At 41.6% G+C, this 23345-nt stretch overlaps 1 protein-coding gene across 2 annotated transcripts in view; it reads left to right on the top strand.

Annotated features, from left to right (window-relative positions):
- Positions 1–23345, top strand: part of LOC136872373 (uncharacterized) — a 619604-nt gene that overhangs the window by 528790 nt on the left and 67469 nt on the right. For both annotated transcript variants that reach the window (XM_067146185.2, XM_067146184.2), the window contains one exon: positions 7455–7562. In XM_067146185.2, coding sequence (XP_067002286.1) covers positions 7455–7562 — 108 coding nt within the window. The remainder of the gene's footprint in view (positions 1–7454; positions 7563–23345) is intronic.

Below are 23345 nucleotides of genomic sequence, written 5' to 3'. Positions count from 1 at the left end.
TCCTTGGTTCCTTTCTTGGAAGGTGAGGTGATGTTGATGACTATTATTTAACAAACAACATGATTTGATTGTCCACCTACAGTAATATCAACTGAAGTAATATAATAATATTTACGACAGTTAACTGCCAACCCGGTGTTGACATTTCTAGTCTGATGCAGCACGTTTGCATCTGTCACTTGGTACAGACCAGAGCGAATCATCATCATCATCATCAAAGCGGTTATTTCATTCCCGTTCCTCAGACGAGGAAGGGCGGGCCATCAGCTCAACTAAGGAGCTCTTCGGCCAGAGAGAGGAAGAAAAACAGAGAAAAAAATGGAAATGCAGTGGGTATGTCGTACATACCATAAAAGAAATTGTGTAATAAACTGGCGTAAGGAGACCGGGCCATCCCCCTGTGGGTGGGGGTGGTAGAATAACACCCACGGTATCCCCTGCCTGTCGTAAGAGGCGACTAAAAGGGGCCTCAGGGGCTCTGAACTTTGTAGCGTGGGCTGGCGACCACGGGGTCCTCAGCTGAGTCCTGGCATTGCTTCCACTTACTTGTGTCAGGCTCCTCTCTTTCATCTATCCTATCCGACCCCCCTTGGTCAACCCTTGTTCTTTTCCGACCCCGACGCTATTAGGTTTGCGAGGGCTAGGGAGTCTTTCATTTTCACGCCCTTCGTGGCCCTTGTCTTTCTTTGACCGATATCTTCATTTTTCGAAGTGTCGGATCCCTTCTATTTTTCCCTCTGATTAGTGTTATATAGAGGATGGTTGCCTAGTTGTACTTCCTCTTAAAACAATAATCACCACCACCACCACCAGACCGGGCCAACAAGTCGGACCCCAGGGGAGACCCGCAAGGCACCCCGCACAAGCAAACCCCCGCGAACACCAGAGGGAAAGGGTTGAGAACTTTATTTATTATTGGAGCAAAGCATCTCGGGTGCGCATTTTGCAAAAGACAATGTTACATAGCGTGACAGAGAGTTACATTACACATACTGAGCGGGAGAAATAAGGGGGTGCGGGAAGTAGTTGGCGGCAGGAGGAGGGGAGTGTTGTGAGAGAAGGTGGGACAGGGTGATGGTCATGTTGGTGACGGAAGTGGCGAGTAAACGGAGAAGGTCCAAAATCGGGAGAGGTGGTAGAAAAAGCATGGGTGGGGGAGCGGGGACGTTGAGGGGCGGCGGGGGCTGGGTGGGTGGCGGGACCGGTGGTGGGCGATGAGAAGTGTGGGGCGAAGAAGAACGGACATGGCGGAGCGGGGAGCGGGAAGGTTCAACGCGATAAGTTCTTCCGCGGAGACGGACGCCGGTGGTGATCAGCTGGTCAACGTCGGCTGGAGATGAGAGCTGAAGACGGACCATAAACGTGGGGCCATGGTCGTTGAAGATCCGAAAGACTCGACGGGTCGCAACACCAGCCAGTTGAAGTTCGGTCTGGATATCCTGTTCCGTGATGGCCGGGTCGATGCCACGGACTACGCAGCTCAGAGATGGGTGGAGAGGCGGTGCTGCCTTGTCGGGCGTGGATCTACGACGTGTAGCTGGAGGCGCAGAGGTGGTAGCCGAAACGTTGACAGAGGGAAGCAATGGACTCGGGAGAGGGCAGGTAAGGAGATGGGGGGAGTAGACATTATAGGAGAAGAGTGGCTAGTCTTGGTAAGTACTGGCGAAGTAGTGAAGGGAGTGGAGGCAGAAGTAGTGAAGGTGGGTGTGGTGTTGGTAAACGTAATGGAGGTGGGGGTTGGCGACGACGTCGGGCGAGATAAACGGGGTTCAACTGTGAGGGGAGGGCCAATAAGGGATCGTAGGTCACGGATGAGATAATCAGGAGTTGGAATCACCTCGTGCCGACGACCAGCGATGATGGCGCCATCTGCGATGAATTCCTCCACATGGGCTTGTTCCCAGAAGAAGGCGAGGACGTCCGGTGAGGTCTGACCAGAAGATTTGTCCTGAAGCCGAGCAACTTCCCAGATTGAGTGGCCGTGGCCATCAACTTCATTACAAATGAACCAGTCGGAGAAGGGCGTGTCCACGCTTTTGATGAGACAGGTGTACATGGTGGGGGATAGGCGACAGCCAACTAGGCGTCTGCCCGTTGGATTGTTCTTGGGCCGACTGAGCAGAGAAGAGCGCCACCCAGCTGAAAAAAAAAGCGAGGAGATGTGAAAAAGACTTGTCACCGAAGCCCTGTTCGTAGTGTGACCGTGTATACCAGAGCAAATTGTAGCTTCCACTGAAGTCAATATGGAAGCTGCTTTGCTATGGGTAGTGCTACGGACCCCCTGTGGGTGGGGGACGCAGACAAAGAATACGCCCACAGTATCCCCCTGCCTGTCGTAAGAAGCGACTAAAAGGGCCTGAATTTTGAAGCATGAGATTACCTGTGATTAGTGCCATCACGCGAGGAACACCATGAGTCGACTTTTCTTGCGATTAGTATCACTATGTGAGGAAGACCGTCGGTCTATGGGTGGATGACTAAGGGTTTACAGTACCCGTGTATAGTGTCGGCGACTGTGACGGAGGCTCCCCTCTGTCCAGATTCGGTTGGAACACCCCAAGCAGATGGAAAGAGGCTACACTCGCTGGGGTGTTCCTGCATCTGGTTGTGGACATCATGAGTCTGCGTTTCGAGGAACAGCATGGGTTTGCGTTGCCTATGCGTAGTACATTACATGTGAGTAGTACCACTATATGAACGACACGATGGGTCTGCGTTGCCTATGAGTAGTACATTACATGTGAGTAGTACCACTATATGAACGACACGATGGGTCTGCGTTGCCTATGAGTAGTACATTACATGTGAGTAGTCCCACTATATGAACGACACGATGGGTCTGCCTTGCCTATGAGTAGTACATTACATGTGAGTAGTACCACTATATGAACGACACGATGGGTCTGCGTTGCCTATGAGTAGTACATTACATGTGAGTAGTCCCACTATATGAACGACACGATGGGTCTGCGTTGCCTATGCGTAGTATATTACATGTGAGTAGTACCACTATATGAACGACACGATGGGTCTGCGTTGCCTATGCGTAGTACATTACATGTGAGTAGTACCACTATATGAACGACACGATGGGTCTGCGTTGCCTATGCGTAGTACATTACATGTGAGTAGTACCACTATATGAACGACACGATGGGTCTGCGTTGCCTATGAGTAGTACATTACATGTGAGTAGTACCACTATATGAACGACACGATGGGTCTGCGTTGCCTATGAGTTACGCCATGATCTGAGAAACACCGTGAGTCTACGTTACTTGTGATTAGTTGTGATTACTTGTGGTTCTACTTCACTAGCAATAAGTGCCATTATGAGCGGCCATTGGCCTGGATTTTGGACTTCTTTAGACAAGCATCATCAATTCAGGTGTGTGCTTTGGAAGCAGCCCATTGGTCAGTGAGTTTCTGGGAATATGGGGCATTCCGGGTCGGATCCACTGATTGTTTTAAGTTCATAATCATTGCTCATCGTCGTCTTTCCGGCTCCGGGGCTAAATGTTTAGCGTGCTGGCTTTTGGTCATAGGGGTCCCGAGTTAGGTTCCCGGCAGGGTCTGGAATTTTAAGCATCCTTGGGTTATTACCCTGGCACGGGGGCTGGGTGTATGTGTCGCCTTCATCATCATTTCGTCCTCATCAAGGTGCGAAGGTCACCTACGGGAGTCAAATTAAAAGACCTGCACCTGGCGAGCCGAACATATCCTCGGACACTCCCAGCACTAAAAGCCATACGCCATTTCATTTCATTTCATCGTCGTCTTTTTGATTTCTAGTCAGTGGATTGATTGTGGAATTATTTTTAACTTTTAATATTGTGAATTGGATTCGATTATTACTTTACATTCATTCTTCATCAGCAAGTTTTTAATTCTGGTCAGTGGATGTATTTTGAAATGTTAAATTGCCATTACTTTTCGTGTCATTTCGTATCCTTAGGGGCCGATGACCTAGATGTTAGGCGCCTTTAAATAACAAGCATGATCACCATCTCATCATCATCATTATCAATTATATTCGGAGCATGACTAGTGCATCTTGAGTGAAATGAAATGAAATTGTATGATGCAGTTGAACCTTTATATTTAGTGGCAGAATGTGGTTGGACTTTGACATTTATATAGCGTAAAGATGTAGCTGAACTTCGAGTGTTGAACTAGCTTGTATTTCAGCACTATTTGGGCGAAGGAAGCTTGAACTTCATTTAGCAGGAGATTGTATTTGAACCTGAATTCCATATAGTGGAAAATTATTTAGTGGCAGAAAGGGACTAAAACTTCAGTTCGTTTAGTTAAGTAAGTGGCTGAAACTTGAGCTCATTTAGTGGAAGGAACTGAACTGTCAGATCTTTTAGTGGGAATAAATGTCAGAAACATGAACTGTGTTAGTGGGAGGATGTGGTTGAAAATTAAGCTGATTTAGGTGTTGTGTACGCCTGTTAGTGCTTCTGTCTTCTCAAACCAGGCTAGCTCCAACCACCTCCTGTGTGTGGGGGATGCAGACGAAGAATACACCCACGGTTTCCACTGTCTGTCGTAAGAGGCGGCTAAAAGCGGCGACCAAGGGATTATAGAATTGGAACCATGAGACTACTTGCGATTAGTACCATTACATGAGGAACACCATGGGTCGACGTTACCATTGTGTGAGGAACACCACGGGTCTGGGCGTCGCCTTTGATTAGTACCATCGTGTGCATCCCACCGAGGGTACAGGGAGTGGAAGCGCGGCTGCACAGACTAACGTCCATACAGGAGAAGGTGTCGTGCGCTGCGCTAAATTGCGTTGGATCACCTGTGTTCAGAATGGGCCTGCGTTACCTATGAGTTGTACCACTATGTGAGAAACACAGTGGGTCTATGTTACCTGTGAGTGGTACCATAATGTGTGATACTCCGTGGGTCTACATTGCCTATGATTAGTATCACCATGTGAAGAACACAATGAGTATGCGTAGCCTGTGATTAGTACCACTATGTGAGGAACACCATGGGTCTGTGTTACCTGTGAGTAGTATCATTATGTGAGGAACACCATGGGTCTGCGTTGCATGTGAGTAGTACCATTATGTGAGGAACACCATGGGTCTGTGTTACCTGTGAGTATATCATTTTATGTGACATACCGTGGGTCTACATTACCTGTGACTAGTACCACAATGTGAGGAACACCTTGAGTCCACTTTACCAGTGATTAGTAGCGCTATGAGGGGCCGGTGACCTGGAATTTGGAGCCCTTTGGACAACAAGCACCGAAATATGATTTTGCTTTAGAAGCAATTCCTTGTTCTGTTTATACCATTGTTTTACGTTATTTTATGGGAAAATGGGCATTGCGGGTCGGATCCACTGATTGTTTTATGTTCATAATAATTTTTCATCGTCGTGTTTTTTGAATTCTAATAAGTGAATGGATTTTAGAATTTTGATGATCATATCATTACGCTTCATCATGTACCATTAGGGGGCGATGACCTAGATGTTAGGCCCGTTTAAACAACAATAATCGTCACTAAATCCAACCTTCAGATTAACCACCTAACATTCAGAATGTCAAGCTTTATTAGCAATATATTTTTCTGTACTGTGCGATGAATGGGTGTGAGGTAATGACTTGAGCAGAAACTGTTTCTTGACTGTCCCTCACCTCTACCGTAATCTAAGCATTGTTTTACTTGTATCGTGAGAAGACAAGAGGGATAAAGTTTAATAAACCCAAGAGAGATTCGTGGACGCATAGCTCGTGGTTTTCTCACTTTCACTGTAAATGCAGAGATACTGCGCTATTTTATTCTTCTCTGGCAATTCGGAATTGTGGATCAGTTACACGTACCAGCGTAGATTTTACTAAGATACTAGAGGACCCTGCTGCACCGCAGCATTCGGTATAAGTAGATCAGATAACTCATCTGCCGTAGTCATATTGATTTGCCTACCCATCTCAATGGTTTTATGAACATTTAATAAGAAGCGAGTTATGGTATGCCGCAGTTCGTAGGCAGAATTCATCCATTCTGACGACACCATGTCGTCTGTTCAGTAAAATTCGATCCATATATTCGCTTTTTTTTAATCCTGCAGTTTTTCGTAGGAGGCAATGGTATTTTTAATGGCAATTCTTCTATATAGAACGGTTGTCTTGTGAGCTCATAGGTTAATCTTGAAGGAGCGTTTGTTTGCCAGCCAGAGAACCTTTTTAAGATACATGGCCCTCACTCTTTCTAGTGTAGCTAGGTTATCCCTCGATAGGTGTTCCCAAATAATGTCTAAGGCGTATGTCAGTTTGGGGTTTATTTGTACGTAGACTTGCTGTAGTAGCATGTACGTTATTAGGAACGCTCTGCCATCTGTTGAATCTGACTTTGAAAGCTGGGAAAGGTTAGAGAATCAAAAAGTATCTAGCTGGAAATAGTATTCCTCCGTGATCAGAGGAAGTGTATTCTCTCTGGCTTGACAGGTAGTAATCAAACATGGCTGCATACAATGACATTAATAAAGATGAAAATAACATAGGCTATGTCAGAATATTAATGAAAGTGTTAGTTGCTTAGCAACCTGTTAAGTACAGAATGTATTGCGGGCTAGGGTAAGCCTTCGCCTGCAATTACTGGAGTGATCATTTAATTTATTTTACGATTACTCAAAGCTGGCTGAACTTAGAGACCTATCAGTGTCTCATTATTCACCGGCAGGTAATTCCGGAGAGAATAAAACAGAAATGAAGCAGATTGGTCCAGTAGAACGGACGGACGGATTTGCCAAAGCTGTTTTAATATATATATATATATATATATATATTATCTGTGCACTTTTTATCGATATTTTTGTGTACGGGTGTGAGGAGTAAGGAGGGAGCAGTTCCGGTTCCAGTAGTACTGCCAACTGAATGGAAGTGAAATCTGAATTGAATCGATAATATGATCGATCGATATGAATTTTGCTAAACCTTTGTTATCTTAAGCCAACAACTGTGTCACACACACATTATATAACATTATATAACATTTATCGATGCGAATCTTATTCCAAGAGTGAATTCTATAGTTTGGCTTTGCTGTGTAAATAACAACAGTACTAGTACGTAGAGTGTACGTTAGATGTCACACAGCGATGCATAAGCGATTCATAGTTTGTGTTTCAAAGGTTGCCAGTACGAATCTCGAAGATTGCCGAGGTCGACTAATTCAGCACTAGGGTGTAAATGTATCCAGAAAAGGTGCGCAGATAATAGTATTATTATTTAATTCACTGCAAATGAGGGCAAGGTCATTTACAGCGATTTATGAAACAAAGTCTATTTAAACGACCCTGATAAATGTTCTTGATATTATGTAACAAATGAACAATTTTAATAAACAGGGATAATATGTTAGAGTCTGAGGAGAAAGTGAGTTTCAAATGCACGTACAATTAAGTTCAATGTAATCTTTCTTCCACAGAGGGAAGAATTCGCTGGAAGTGATTTGCCTGCTCCTCGCCTACAAGCTCAAGTACCCCAACAACTTCTTCCTCTTAAGAGGGAACCATGAATGTGCCAGCATAAATAGGTGAGTCTCTTACTTCTTATTCCAGCGCCGGCCAGATGGCTTTGCTAACCGTTTCTACATATCGCTACTTATAATGTTAGCCTAGTGTCCACAGCCAGAAGTGCAGGTTTCATGGACAGTGGGTGAGCTGAGTACAACCCGCTTGCTTCTTATTACAACAAGACATTAAACACTTCCTTCGTGATCCGATCCACACGCTTCAAGTACATGATAAGTCTGTGCCTTGTAGCTAGGAAATATTCTCAAATGTTGTGTTAATAGAAGGGGTGAAATCATTAACACCTGTAATCGTTTGATATCTCGTAAGATAGGTCTAGCTAATTTTGGGAGAAGTAGACTTAAAATGTGAACAAAGTGGACAAATTATAAGGATTGTATTACTCGTCCAACATATCATAATTATTGTGCATTAATAAAGATATGGAGAAAACGAACATACACAAATAAAAAATAAGGCTTTGCCATAATACCTCTAAGTGATCTTAAATACAGTGTAGCTTTCGTGGTTTCTTTTCTTCGAACTCCTGGCACTATCCTTCAAGGAATTAAGTTGCATTATTTGTAATACCTAATATATTGTCTACTAGCAATAGTTAAAGTTAAATTTCTTAAAGTACCTGTATAACAACGCCAAAATCTTTTAATCGAAGGTTGGGTTTTATGAAACGCATTTAATTGTACATTTTGGACTGGATTCTGCTTTTATTGATCGTTCTCATTATTACATCATCATTTACTCTCAGGGTTGTACTTTATCAGCAATAAAACACACACAGCCATAAATCTACATAACAAGAAGAAAGTCAACAGTACAACTCGCTCTCAGCTAGGGAAAATGAGTAAAACATACTCCTGCATTCTTCTTAATAGTTACATTTTCGGTGAGGATTCTCGTCTCCCATAAATTTCTCCTGCACTAATTCAAAATAAATAATAATATTGTATAGTGTGTATAGCCACTTATATAACTGGATATTCGTCGTGTGGCAAATTATTTAAATTATTAATATTAAAATTCCACAAAAATGTGCCATATTCCACGGTATCGATTCAATGAAGAAATTCTACGAGAAGCATTAAATTCCTTGAAATTATATTGCTCACCACATGCGAGTTGTTATTTCCGTAGTTTCAATTTTTATGCTGTTATTATATTCAAATGAAAACTGTTGAAATTCTTACATTGTAAAACTGTAAAAATTATATTATAAATTAATACCCATTTTATATACATGATGTGGTTAAGTGTAAGAAAGGGCCGAGAACCCTAACTTCACCACAATAAAGTCGCTTTAATAATAATAAAAAATAACATACCTAACCTAAACTATGAGGTCTCATTACGTCTCTCAGATTTAGAGAAGAATCATGAAATATACTTGACAATCAAGGTCTGTCTTTCAACAACCACAATTATCCAAAGAACTCCCTCAATTACTATGTATTACATTCAAAAATACAACTCACAACATTCGTTTAGCCGCCCTAAACGATCAGCTGATGGGCTTGGCGCGCTTCCTACAGTACAGCCTGTACATCACGAAGGCAGTGCATTGAACAAATCCCCCTATATGCTTGTTCTTAATAATGCACGCTGAGCCCTCGACCCAAAGACATTTTGATCGCCCAACAGTTCTACAATCAGCTGTTGCAGAAATTCTTAAGCGTTTTAGTAAAATGAGTCTAGTAGTTTCCTAGTTGCTTTCCTCCCTGACTCAGGGTGCACTTGAACACAGAATTCAGCCAAACTTACTGAACCATACAATCACTCCCTTTGCCGGTCAATTAACACATTCAAGTCACAATAAATGGTCACATTGTTGACTGTGAAATCAGATGTAATTTGCCCCCGCCCGTAGTTTGAGCGTACCTGTCACACAAAAGCATGCATAAAATAAAAACAAATGCAGATAATTAACTCAAAATTCGGATTCATGCCATTGAAGGTTATGGCTTACCCATTCTTTACTCATTGAGTGACTGCTGGCTGCGGTACAAATGTTTCATTTTAAATCATTTCAAAGAGAGCAGATTCCTTTACTCGAAAATCATCGCGATTTCGGACAGTGGCCAGACTGTAAATTTTTCGTATTTCTGAAACACCGCTGTATACATATCAGGACTATTGTCTTCTTTCACCAATTTCCAATCACTACGGTTCCTTTGTGTCACTAATCGCGCGCGTTTGGAAGAATCTGGTAAATAAGTCTGAGTGGCATCTTTAAAAGTAGGAAAGATCGCAATATGGAGATAAAGTTGGAATTCAAGAGGACAAATTGGGGTAAATATTCGTTTACAGGAAGGGGAGTTAGGGATTAAAATAACTTACAAAGGTAGATGTTCAATAAATTTCCAATTTCTTTGCAATTGTTTAACAAAAAACTAGAAAAACAACAGATATGGAATCTGCCACCTGGGCGACTGCCCTAAATGCAGATCAGGATTGATTTGATTTTGATTTTGGATTGGATTGGATTGGATTGGATTGGATTGGATTGGATTGGATTGGATTGGATTGGATTGGATTGGATTGGATTGGATTGGATTGGATTGGATTGGATTGGATTGGATTGGATTGGATTGGATTGGATTGGATTGGATTGGATTGGATTGGATTGGATTGGATTGGATTGGATTGGATTGGATTGGATTGGATTGGATTGGATTGGATTGGATTGGATTGGATTGGATTGGATTGGATTGGATTGGATTGGATTGGATTGGATTGGATTGGATTGGATTGGATTGGATTGGATTGGATTGGATTGGATTGGATTGGATTGGATTGGATTGGATTGGATTGGATTGGATTGGATTGGATTGGATTGGATTGGATTGGATTGGATTGGATTGGATTGGATTGGATTGGATTGGATTGGATTGGATTGGATTGGATTGGATTGGATTGGATTGGATTGGATTGGATTGGATTGGATTGGATTGGATTGGATTGGATTGGATTGGATTGGATTGGATTGGATTGGATTGGATTGGATTGGATTGGATTGGATTGGATTGGATTGGATTGGATTGGATTGGATTGGATTGGATTGGATTGGATTGGATTGGATTGGATTGGATTGGATTGGATTGGATTGGATTGGATTGGATTGGATTGGATTGGATTGGATTGGATTGGATTGGATTGGATTGGATTGGATTGGATTGGATTGGATTGGATTGGATTGGATTGGATTGGATTGGATTGGATTGGATTGGATTGGATTGGATTGGATTGGATTGGATTGGATTGGATTGGATTGGATTGGATTGGATTGGATTGGATTGGATTGGATTGGATTGGATTGGATTGGATTGGATTGGATTGGATTGGATTGGATTGGATTGGATTGGATTGGATTGGATTGGATTGGATTGGATTGGATTGGATTGGATTGGATTGGATTGGATTGGATTGGATTGGATTGGATTGGATTGGATTGGATTGGATTGGATTGGATTGGATTGGATTGGATTGGATTGGATTGGATTGGATTGGATTGGATTGGATTCGGATTCGGATTGGCATTCGGATTGGATTGGCATTGGCATTGATTCAATTCGATTGGAATGGATTGGATTCGATTGGAATGGACTTGGATTGGCATTTCGAATTCGGATTGGCTAATTGGATTGGATTGGATTGGATTGCGATTGGCAATTGGCATTCAGATTCGGATTGCAATGGCAATTGCATTGCGGATTGGCATGCGATAGGATTCGGATTGCGATTGCGAATTGGCATTGGATTGCGATTGGATTCGGATTGGCAATTCAGATTCAGATTCAGGATTCAGATTGGCATTGGCATTCGGATTGGCATTCGAATGCAATTCAGATTGGCAAGTCAAATTCAGGTTGCTAATGCCCCCCTGTAATACCATCCAGTTATCCCCCCAGTTCACCACTAAGAGCGCCTCCCTGATTCTCCACCATCCAGACAGTTAACCTTTGCATACCCCTCCCACCTCAATCCCCCCCCCGTCCCCCCGCCCTTCCAAACCCCCCCATATTTCACGAACCCACCACCCCTGGCCACCAGAAAATTTTGTATAAGATCTCCGATCCACTAATCCAACGATCTATTTCGTAAATTTTTCTGTTGACATGTTGTGTAGTTTCATTCAGAGTTGGACGCGGTTGTCCTTCATGTATAATTATACTTTCCTCCAAAAGTATACTAAATGGTTTTCTTAGTAACTGTTCGAATACACGATGGTTACAATTCGTTTCGAATTGCGCGGTAGAAAGACGTGACCCTGGCGCTCCTACAATACAACCATGCCTGCTGAACTCCTCTCCGATCGGTGTGATGTCATTTCAAAATCGCATTTTCTTTGTTTGATATTTACACTAGAAGCACACGAAACTGAATCATTTATATTACTACAGCACACATTTGTCATATATCATTTATAGCACAAGAAAAGAACCGCTCACAAACAAGAACTCCAGTATTTCACGAAATCTATATATATAAAATAAGAGTTTTGTCTGTACATTGCTCAGAATTTGATAAGGATGGTATTTCTGTATCGGTCATGTCCACAGTAACCAGAAAATGCAATTTTTACTTTTCCGTAATGTCTGTCTGTCTGTCTGTCTGTCTGTCTGTCTGTCTGTCTGTATGTATGTATGTATGTATGTATGTAATGTATGTATGTATGTATGTATGTATGTATCACTAGAAAACGGCCAAAGAAAATTTATTGAAAATCGGTATGTAAAGTCTGGGAATAAGTCGCTACAATCTAGGTCATAAATAATTTTATTCACGCTGATAGAAATGGTAGTTTAGAGGAAGGCCTAAAATTTAATTTTTAAATATTTATGTTATTAGTGGTACTATTTCGTTGAAAATTGGTATGCAAAGTCGGAGAATGAGCCACTACAATTTAAACTATAAGTAATTTTATGTACACTGAGTAAAATGGTAGTTTAGGGGAAGGCATAAATGTAATTCTCAAATATTTATATTATTAGTTGTCGTATCGATAAATACTACGATAAGAGTGGTATTTCAGAGTCGAAAGAAAACGAAATGTGAAGGCGTATAATATCGAAAGTGTATAACATTGATCAACAATAACATTACATTGACCATTGTTTATTGTGATGTTCTTTGTCTCTTATGCTGCCTCTCAACTCCGAGTATAACAGCCTGACTGAATATTGGCGGGAAATAGCCGGGGAGTTAGAAAACTTTCTTCTTTAGCATGCCATTCCTCTGGTCCATACATTTTCTGATACAGCTGGTACGTAACACACTGGATCATCATAGTATTTCAGCTATTCGATCCCTACTCGGACGCGCTGTTTCTTTGAGCAGTGTGCATACTTAAGGCAGAGCCTCACTTAGTAGTAGTAGTAGTAGTAGTAGTAGTAGTAGTAGTAGTAGTAGTAGTAGTAGTATGGCCTGGTCTAGAATAACAATTTAGGCATTTTCCGAATTATAGCACCACAATATTCGCTAAATAACTCAAAATTCAACTCTGAAAAGAGCCGTTTCTTAATAAAAGCTTCTTTCTCTTCACTTTTATTAAATTCTACATTCAATTTATTCCAAACTAGCAGTGAAGAGGGGGTTTCTCTTCTGGCTTGGAGGAAAAATTTGCCTTCAAGTCAGATAGATTTTTCCGCCGCCAGTGTAGTGAATTGATATTTTCCGACTCATCGGGTACTCCTAGGAAACAGAATAGTAATTGGGCATAGTATTTGCCCTGGGAGTCTCCACTATTCGACCCTCTCCCCGCCGAAGAAAGCTGAAGAGTGTTCACAGATCATGGCTGTCTGTGGTTTGGTCATTCCAGGTCTGGAACTTTGGACTGTTAGATAGGCAGCGTAGTCCTGTTCGTTAAAAGTGAGAAAATGTGTGGTGTTTCATTTGAACAAGTATTTCGTAATATGAAAGCATTGCTTTCAATCGCGCCATTCCTATAGACGTTATTGTATATTCATTTCAGTTGGGAAAACCACTAAGACAGTCTTTCTGAGGATGTAAAAAGGCATTATAATGAAAACGTCCCAACCTGATTGTGACTGATGGTATGAAATTGGGTCTACCATTACAGTGAAAATTCCCTCAGTCTTCATATGAGAAAAGATGTTTGGTGACCTTCCGTCGCGTTTGTAGGGTAACGTTAAGAGCTATACAATTTAAGACAATCTTGCTCACAACATGTAGGCCTACACTACCTAACCTAGAATTCTGTATACAATGTAGAATTCCGTAGCGAAGCACGGGTACATCAGCTAGTAACAAATAAATCCCGGCCACACGCGATAACTTACAGGATTTCACCTGGCGCCGCCCTCTTGACGGACATGACTGTTCGTTTCGCATTCCCACCCCACGAAAAACATCAACAACCAACAAGGGTACAATGCTCGTGCTGCCATCTCTGGAGTAGTTTGACAATTAGTAGCAGTCACTACCCATCGAAGCTCGTTTAATCCGTCTCTGAGTATCGATATCTGTGCGTTTGAATTTTATATAAATAACTTCCATTTAAAATATGAACAATGCATATTTACTTTTCGTTGAAAATGTAAGGAATGTAACACATCAATCGTATGTATGTGCAATTCGCCACTGGTTCAACAATCCCAGTGCCACACAGAAATACAGACAGCATTGTTTACCAATAGTACATGCCTCTTGTTCCCTACAGTGTGTATTGTTAGAAATTATATTGCACAGGGAATCTGATCTATATATATAAAATAAGAGTTTTGTCTGAACATTGCTCAGAATTTGAAAGGAATGGTATTTCTGTACGGCCATGCCCACAGTAAGAAGGGAATGCACTTTTTACTTTTCCGTAATGTCTGTCTGTCTGTCTGTCTGTCTGTCTGTCTGTCTGTCTGTCTGTCTGTCTGTCTGTCTGTCTGTCTGTCTGTACACGCATCACGAGAAAACGGCTGAAGAGAATTTAATGAAAATTGGTATGTAAGGCCCGGGAATAAGTCGCTACAATCTAGGCCATAAATAATCTTATTCACGCGCAGAGAAATGGTAGTTTATGGGAAGGCCTAAAATTTAATTCTCAAATATCTGTTAGTAGTGGCCCTATCTTAATGAAAATCGGTATGTAAAGTCCGGGAATAAGTGGCTACAATCTAGGTTGTAAATAATATTATTCACGCTGAGAGAAATGGTAGTTAAGGGAAAGGCCTAAAATTTAATTCTCAAATATTCGTTATTTGCCCTATATTAATGAGAATCGGTATGCAAAGTCGGGAAATAATTCGCTACAATGTAGGCCATAAATAATTTTATTCACGCTGAGTGAAATGGCAGTTCAGGGGAAAGCCTTAGATTGAATAATCAAATATTTGTGTTGTTAGTGGTCCTGTTGACAAATAGTGTGTAACTAAATAAAATATTATTAAATTTCCGATCATTTATGTCTTATACATTTTTACTGTACCGGCTATGATAACGAAGATATTCATGAAATTGGATTTCTTTGTAAAGTCCATTTCAGCGCCGCCACAAGAATTAATGAAAATCGGTATGTAAAGTCGAGGATAAGGAACTGCAGTCTACGCTATAATGAATTTTATAAGATGCCCTAATATTACACAGTCGAAAGAAAACTGAATGTGAAGGCCTACAATACAGAAAGCTCATAACATGGATCAACAGTAACATTACATTGACCATTGTTTGTTATGATGTGCTTTGTATCTCTGTTGCCGCTCATCTCCGATAGATGGGATTACTGCTGTATTTTTTTAAATTTGCTTTTCGTCGCGCCGACACAGATAGGACTCATGGCGACGATGGGATAGCAAAGGGCTAGGAGTGGGAAGTAAACGGCCCTGGCCGTAATTAAGTTACCGCCCCAGCATTTGCCTGGTGTGAAAATGGGAGACCACGGAGAACCATCTTCAGGGCTGTCGACAGTGGGGTTAGAACCCACTACCTCCCGGATGCAAGCTCACAGCTGCTCGGCCCTAACCGCACGGCCAACTTGCCCGGTCGTACTGAAAATAACAGCCTGCCTAAATATTGGCGGAAAGTAACTGGGGAGTTAGATAACTTTCTTCTTTAGCATGCCGTTCCTCTGGTTCATAAATTTTCTGATACTACTGATACGTTCATCATAGCATTCCAGCTATTTAATCCCGACTCTGAGGCACTGATTGGAATGAGCAGTGTGCGTATTTAACGGAATAATGGCAGATGAATGTTAACGGCTGTCTGCGGTCTGGTCATTCCAGCACTGGAACTTTGGACTGTTAGATCGGCACCGTAGTACTGTTCGCTAAAAGTGAGAAAATGTGCGGTTTTTCATTTGATCGAGTATTTTATATGATAACATTGCTTTCAATCGCTACATTCCTACTGACGACTTCAGATAGGAAAACCACAAAGACAGTCTTTTTGAGAATCCCGTAGCGAAGCACGGGTACATCAACTAGTATACGAATATAATCGAGGCACTGCGGCATTGCGAGCTTGGCTCGTCATTTGATTCATGCGTCAAAACACCGCGCGCGACCACAGCTCGTTATATGTAAAGCCCTGCACGGATGCGGATATATCCGCGGATATCCGCGAAGTTATTGTCTTGGCGGGTACAAACTGTATGCCTGTGCGGATAGTTTTGCTGCTAATGTCTATATAATTACGTTTATTGACGAAGCAAACAGGTGTCCCACAGGGATCCGTGCTTGGACCTCTTCTGTTTACTCTATATATCAAGGATATATCTTCTCAGTTCAGTAACTGTAAGTATCATTTATATGCAGATGATATACAAATATATTATCACTGTAAATCTATTGATATTGAGTTTGGAATTCATCAGATGAATTCCATTTTAAATCTGATTAGCTCCTATTCTAATAAGAATTGTTTATTAATTAATCCTAAGAAGACACAAGCTATTATAATAGGGCAACAAAGGCAGTTAAATATCCTTAATAAGAAATTATTGCCTTCACTTTTGCTTTGTGGTGTAGGTATACATTTCAGAAGTCGGTAAAAAATCTTGGAATTATCATAAGTGACACACTAGATTGGAGTGAGCACATACCAAGCATCTGTAGGAAAATTCACTCGTCACTTCACCCTCTCAAAACTCGCCAATCACTTCTTCCACACAGCTTGAAAATTAAACTTATCCAGACCCTCATATTTCCCATACTTAATTATTGTGATATTGTAATGATAGATGCCACCATGGAACAGATACTAAAATTACAGAGGGCAAGAACTCATCCATTAGGTTAATATTTTCAATTAAATTTTCAACTCATATCTCCCCCTATTATGAACTTCTCTCCTGGTTAAAAATCGATAAACTACGACATCTTCATGTTGCTACTCTCGTATTTAGTCTGCTGAATGAATCTAAACCCCAGTATTTATCCTCAAAGTTTAATTTACTCTCCTCCTCTCATGAACACAACACACGATCGACTACTGCACTCTCAATTCCTGTGCATCGCTCATCTTCATTTAACCGCTCCTTTCAAGTGTCTGGTGCAAGGCTATGGAATTCCCTTCCAGTTAGTGTTAGGAATTGCACTTCCTTAGCTTCTTTCAAGCGGTCTTGCCGAGATTACCTATTAAATGTATAACCAGCTTGTATGAATGGCAGTATGAATGGAAGAATGAATGAGGTTAGGATTTATATTTTGTTATATTATTTCATTATTCTGTTTTATAAAGTTTATTAGATATGTGGTTAAGTGTAAGAGAGGGCCGTGAGCCTTAACTTCGCCACAAATGAAGGCATGAAATAAATTAATAATAAATAAATATTTTTGCTTGTGATTAGGTGACCCTTGACATTGGTGTGGGAGAATGGTTATTACATATAAGGAGCATTGAGACCGTAAAGCCGTAAATCTGACTTAAGCCTAACTCGCTCCTGCCCGCAATTAATGGAAGGAAGGAACAAAGGTCAATAAGTCGGTAGTCGTCGCAAGAGAAAATCCCTCATAAACCTGTGACTGTAGGGGTTCTGGTGCCAGGTGTCAGGCCTATTGTATTATGTCAACAGATCTATCTGTTTCAGTACCTTGGGTGTAATATACTGTAGTTAAATATTTACAGTATCCGCGGATAACCATTCGCTCAACTACCGTCTGCAGAGATTTCGATCTGACACCATCTGGCTTTTCTGCTCGTCAATTTCGACGTTCTGTTTTATTGTAGGCCCACTAGATGGCAGACAGAGTAAACCGAAACTCTGTTGGTCGTCTATGGCTGAGATTTAATGAATTTTGTCGGGTAAACACCAAATGTGTCACCAGAGATCTTCCACATGCCGACATCGTACGACATGGAGTGTCGAATGGACTTTTTTCCGTCCTTCAAAAATCCGACAACCTCTGCTGGGTTTGAACCAGCTATCTTGGGATGTGGAGGCCGACACTACCATTGATCCACAGAGGCAGCTAGGTCTCTAGTTACGTGATACGAATGGGCCCAGGATGCATTTGAACACAGCATTCAGCCAAACTTACTGAACCATACAACAGTTAAATCCTCAACCCGGCGACTGGCTAGGTCCTCAAATAGAAGGTTATACAGTTATAACGAAACCACGAAATTCAACGCCGATCCTGCACTATACAACCACAGTATAATCAGGAATAGTGGGCGAGATGACTAGTTGCAGTATTTTTCTTGCTGTTGCAGCAAGTCTCACAACAATCTTCCTAGCATTCAGACGCAAAACAGTAGCATGGCATTTCTAGAACGAGGGTTTTCATGTACAGTACCGGTCAAAAGTTTAGGACCACATAAGAAAAACATGAAATATCATCTGAACCTAACATTCTGCTACTAGATCTCTATTTTTTTCCCTGAGTTCTCGCATCTAATATTATTTCATTGAGTTACGCCAAGTATTGTAGAAGTTATACATGTTTAGCTGTTTGGAAGGTCACATCAGAAAGTCGACATTTTTGAAAATATTATTTATTACACACTCTAATTAGTTGCAAGCATCACCACCAAGATTATTTTTTAGACTTAGCAATGGGTGGGGTCATTTTATTATAAATATAAAAATGCCAAAACAATTCGGCACCAATTTTTGTGCTTTTTTTTTTAAACCAGCGCTAAGATGGTCAATTATTATATTTTTTTTTGTTCTTGTCGTATGTCTCAGTGTGAGCTATCGCCATCACAAATGTGTTCTTGGATGCCATCTGCAGAGTGAAAAATGAAACTATCAATGCAGTTAAGTCTGACGCCGATAGGTCGCCCCGAGACCTTGGCCCTTGGGCCATACATGACAAACACAAAGAAAAATCAACCATCATGGCGCTGCTTTGAACAACTAAAACCCGCAAAAAACCGATGCCGCATATTTTTTGGATTTTTTATATATAATACTACAAAAAATGTTGGTGGTGATACTTGCAACCAATTAGAATATACAAATTGTATTACCAATTTTTTTTTGTGTGACGTTCGAAGAATTAAAAATGTATACCTTCTACAGCACTTGCACTAACTCAATGAAATCAGACGACAACTATCCTATTAGATGTGGGAGCTCAGGCAGTAAATTACACACGTCTAGTGGCTCAATTTTGGGTTATAGATAGCATTTCGTGATTTCTTCACGTGGTCCTAAACTTTTGACCGGTACTGTAAATGCATGTTTTAATTGAAGCATCATATTTACGAAATACGTACTTGTCTTTCCGTTTCGAGAGAAATGGAATTAAGTAAGAAGAACTCTATTTGGCCTATTTTAAGAGTTTTGGAGAAAGTCAGTCATCTCCGCACAGGCCATGAAGACCCTTGAAGGAGGGGAAGGTAAAGGCTTCCACTATCCGCAACCTCGGCACTTGATGGGGTAGAGTGGTTAGCTCTACGCCCGGCCGCCTTTGCCCCCAGTAATTAACCTGGTAGTCATTTTTTTGTGTAGGCTGAGTAAACCTCAGGGCCATGTGCACCTCCGGAAGTGGAAATCTCGTTTCTTAAATTTTACGACTTCCTGACGGGGAATCGAACCCACGTCCTTCCGGGCGAACCGAGCACGCCTTTGCCGCCTCGGCCAGGCAGCCCCTTTTGGAGAAAGTGCATATATTTATTTTATCTTGCATAAGATTTGCACTAACAACCACCCCAGAAACACGCAATAGTAAATGCTTCCCTGCACATGGCACATTAGCGTCAGGAAGGGCATCCAGTCGTACAACTGGGCTTAATCCACATTAGTATAGCTTATCGGAGACTATGAAATAGGGTAAGTTACGTGGTGATTGTGGTACAGCCTGAAACATTCACCTTGTGTGAAAATGAGAAGTCGCAGAAACACCTTCAACATTGCCAACGACAGAGATCGAATCCCAACGCCTCCCGCCTGCCGCAGAACAAGAAAACCCATACCGCGTAGACAGTTCACTCGGTCACTCCACATTTTTTTCGAGATATAAAAAGGACGATAATTTTGGACTAGTATGTCCGTATAATAATAATTTCGTGTGGCTATTTCTAGCCGAGTGCAGCCCTTGTAAGGCAGACCCTCCGATGAGGGTGGGCGGCATCTGCCATGTGTATGTAACTGCGTGTTATTGTGCTGTAGGATAGTGTTATGTGTGGTGTGTGAGTTGCAGGGATGTTGGGGACAGAACAAACACCCAGCCCCCGGGCCATTGGAATTAACCAATGAAGGTTAAAATCCCCGACCCGGCCGGGAATCGAACCCGGGACCCTCTGAACCGAAGGCCAGTACGCTGACCATTCAGCCAACGAGTCGGACAGTATGTCCGTAATCCCACACTATTCAGTAGTTTTACAACTATGTGAACCACAGTTAGCCACAATGAACTTGTTTCGACGCACATCACATGTAGACCATTTCTTTCAGTGATTGCAATGCGACTTTGTTGAACTGACTCCAGTCAAACGAGGATCTCTCTTAAAAGTGGACCATTAATGTACGGTAACAATGTTGGCAATGAATCACATTCTCAAGACTTTTATTAAGAAAACTGTGTACGTTTTATGTCTCATTACAGCATTAAGGAACTTTAATGTGCATAATTGGCATTCCTGTTACATATCTTGTGGTTTCTATGTGGTCGATATAAGCCTCGCATCATGCTGTCAGACCAAGCTCGCTCTCTGAGTCACGGAGTAAGAATACAGGGAGGGAGCTGCCCGCTACAATACTCTCTGTGGCTATCGCTTGAAGCCAACGGCCACGCCCCCCATGTAGAGCAAAACATGGCAGTTCTTACGTTGTGGATATATTTTCATACATTTTCTCGGGAGTAGGGAAACTTCGAATCGCACAACTATGTATAACTATCAAGATACCCGTGCTTCGCCACGGTTTTAAACTGAAAGTTGGTATTCAAAGTTTTACATTTTGGAGGGTCCACTGTCAGCTGAATCTTTTTTGCTAGTGGCTTTACGTCGCACCGACACAGATAGGTCTTATGGCAACAATGGGATAGGAAAGGCCTAGGAGTTGGATGGAAGCAGCCGTGGCCTTAATTAAGGTACAGCCCCAGCTTTTGCCTGGTGTGAAAATAGGAAACCGCTGTGAGCTTGCATCCGGGAGATAGTAGGTTCGAATCCCACTATCGGCAGCCCTGAAGATGGTTTTCCGTGGTTTCCCATTTTCACACCAGGCAAATGCTGGGGCTGTACCTTAATTAAGGCCACGGCCGCTTCCTTCCAACTCCTAGGCCTTTCCTATCCCATCGTCGCCATAAGACCTATCTGTGTCGGTGCGACGTAAAGCCCCTAGCAAAAAAAAATAAGAAACCACGGAGAACCATCTTCAGGGCTGCCGACAGTGGGATTCGAACCCACTATCTCCTGGATGCAAGCTCACAGCCGCGCGCCTGTAGCTGAATCTGTAAAATACTCCCTCAGTTCGTACGTCAAACGGCTTTGGGGGAACGATTATTTTCTGATCTAATACTCATTTGAACCCCATACCGAAGAATTTGAATGTTTTAAACCCTATCTTATTTAATATCTAGAATGTACAAAGCGACTAACCTGTGAAGTTTTTATTTTACGTCGAACAGTAATGGGGGAATTAATACTTTTTAAGGGGTGAATGTTTCTAAATATTTATTAACATCTAGGGTTTATAAGACCAGCCTTCATTTAAAAAAATAAGTTCGTGCCTGAAACTGTTTCGGAAGAATGGATATTGTGTTTTTAAGAATCAACCAACATCTTTTGAAGTATACGATATTTTACACCTAGGACATAAAGGGTATTCAACCCATTTCTCAACCCTCCTGCCCCCCTCCACCTCCCGTTAAGAGGATTTTCCGAAAACAAAAAATTACGTATTTTCTTATTTCTAAAATAGATTCGAAATACCAGTTTTCACATGTTTAAACTGTTAAGTTTTTGAGATACAGGTACACTCATTTTAAGAATTCGCCCCCCTTTTCATCCCTTTAGCAAAGGAATATCCAAAAATCCTCTCTTGGTGAGCACCTATATTGTAATATAAATGTAACTGCAAAATTTTATTTCTTTATGTCCGGTAGTTTTGCCTCAGCGATGATGAATCAGTCAGTCAGGGCATGTTATTATACATATATATATATATTGTTTTGAAAATAAAGCGGTCATTAACCGTAACAAAATTCTCTGGCTAACAGACCTATTCATGATTTATTACTAAGCTGTACAGAAGCGCTTCTCACAACTCGCCGGCTTATGGTGCGTCCACACCAAGATGTTTTCGTTAACTTTGTTACTAAACATTGTTAATGAACAATGTTCATAAACATTTCTGTCTGGTAATAAACAAAATACCGAGCTCGATAGCTGCAGTCGCTTAAGTGCGGTCAGTATCCAGTAATCGAGAGATAGTGGGTTCGAGCCCCACTGTCGGCAGCCCTGAAGATGGTTTTCCGTGGTTTCCCATGTTCACACCAGGCAAATGCCGGGGCTGTACCTTAATTAAGGCCACGGCCGCTTCCTTCCACTTCCTAGGCCTTTCCTGTCCCATCGTCGCCATAAGACCTATCTGTGTCGGTGCGACGTAAAGCAAATAGCAAAAAATAAATAAAATAAAATTTAAAAAATAAAAAAATAAAAAAAATAGCGCGTTCATTAACTTTTCGAACATGTTGATAAACAAAATTTCTTTAACTTTTGTGAATGAAACTTTTCATTAACATTTCGTGTTTTCGTTAATATTTCACTTCGCACATGCGCAAAGACGCATTTAGAACACGCAAATTCGTAGCGCGGAATACTCGAAATCGAATCGCAAGCAACTCGTATACACCCAAGACCGACTCTTGATTCACCATACAAATATAGTACATAAGTGAAGTGTAGAAGTCACCAGTTGCTAAGAATCTTAAAGTTATACCTAGCCTAACATTAATGGAGATGTCATTCCAATAAGTTGTGCCATTTCTTGCAATTTTAGGCCCAATTACTGTCAACACGAACTGAAAGTCTTGTGGGGGACATTCTCAGAAAGTTTTGAAAAGCCTACTGCATCGTGAAAGTTTATTTTTCTTTATTTGCTATTTGCTTTACGTCGCACCGACACAGATAGTTCTTACGGCGACGATGGGACAGGAAAGGCCTAGGAATGGCAAGAAAGCGGCCATGGCCTTAATAAAGGTACAGCCCCAGCATTTGCCTGGTGTGAAAAAGGAAAACTACGGAAAACCATCTTCAGGGCTGCCGACAGTGGGGCTCGAACCCACTATCTCCCAGATGCGAGGTCATAGCTGCGCGCCCCTAACCGCACGGCCAGCTTGCCCAGTAATTAAAAGTTCTGACAAAAGTGTCCTCTCTAAACTTAATTCTAA

The sequence above is a fragment of the Anabrus simplex genome, chromosome 4 (assembly GCF_040414725.1).
Source record: "Anabrus simplex isolate iqAnaSimp1 chromosome 4, ASM4041472v1, whole genome shotgun sequence".
Lineage (NCBI taxonomy): Eukaryota > Metazoa > Arthropoda > Insecta > Orthoptera > Tettigoniidae > Anabrus > Anabrus simplex.
This window is presented reverse-complemented; position numbering and strand designations above follow the sequence as displayed.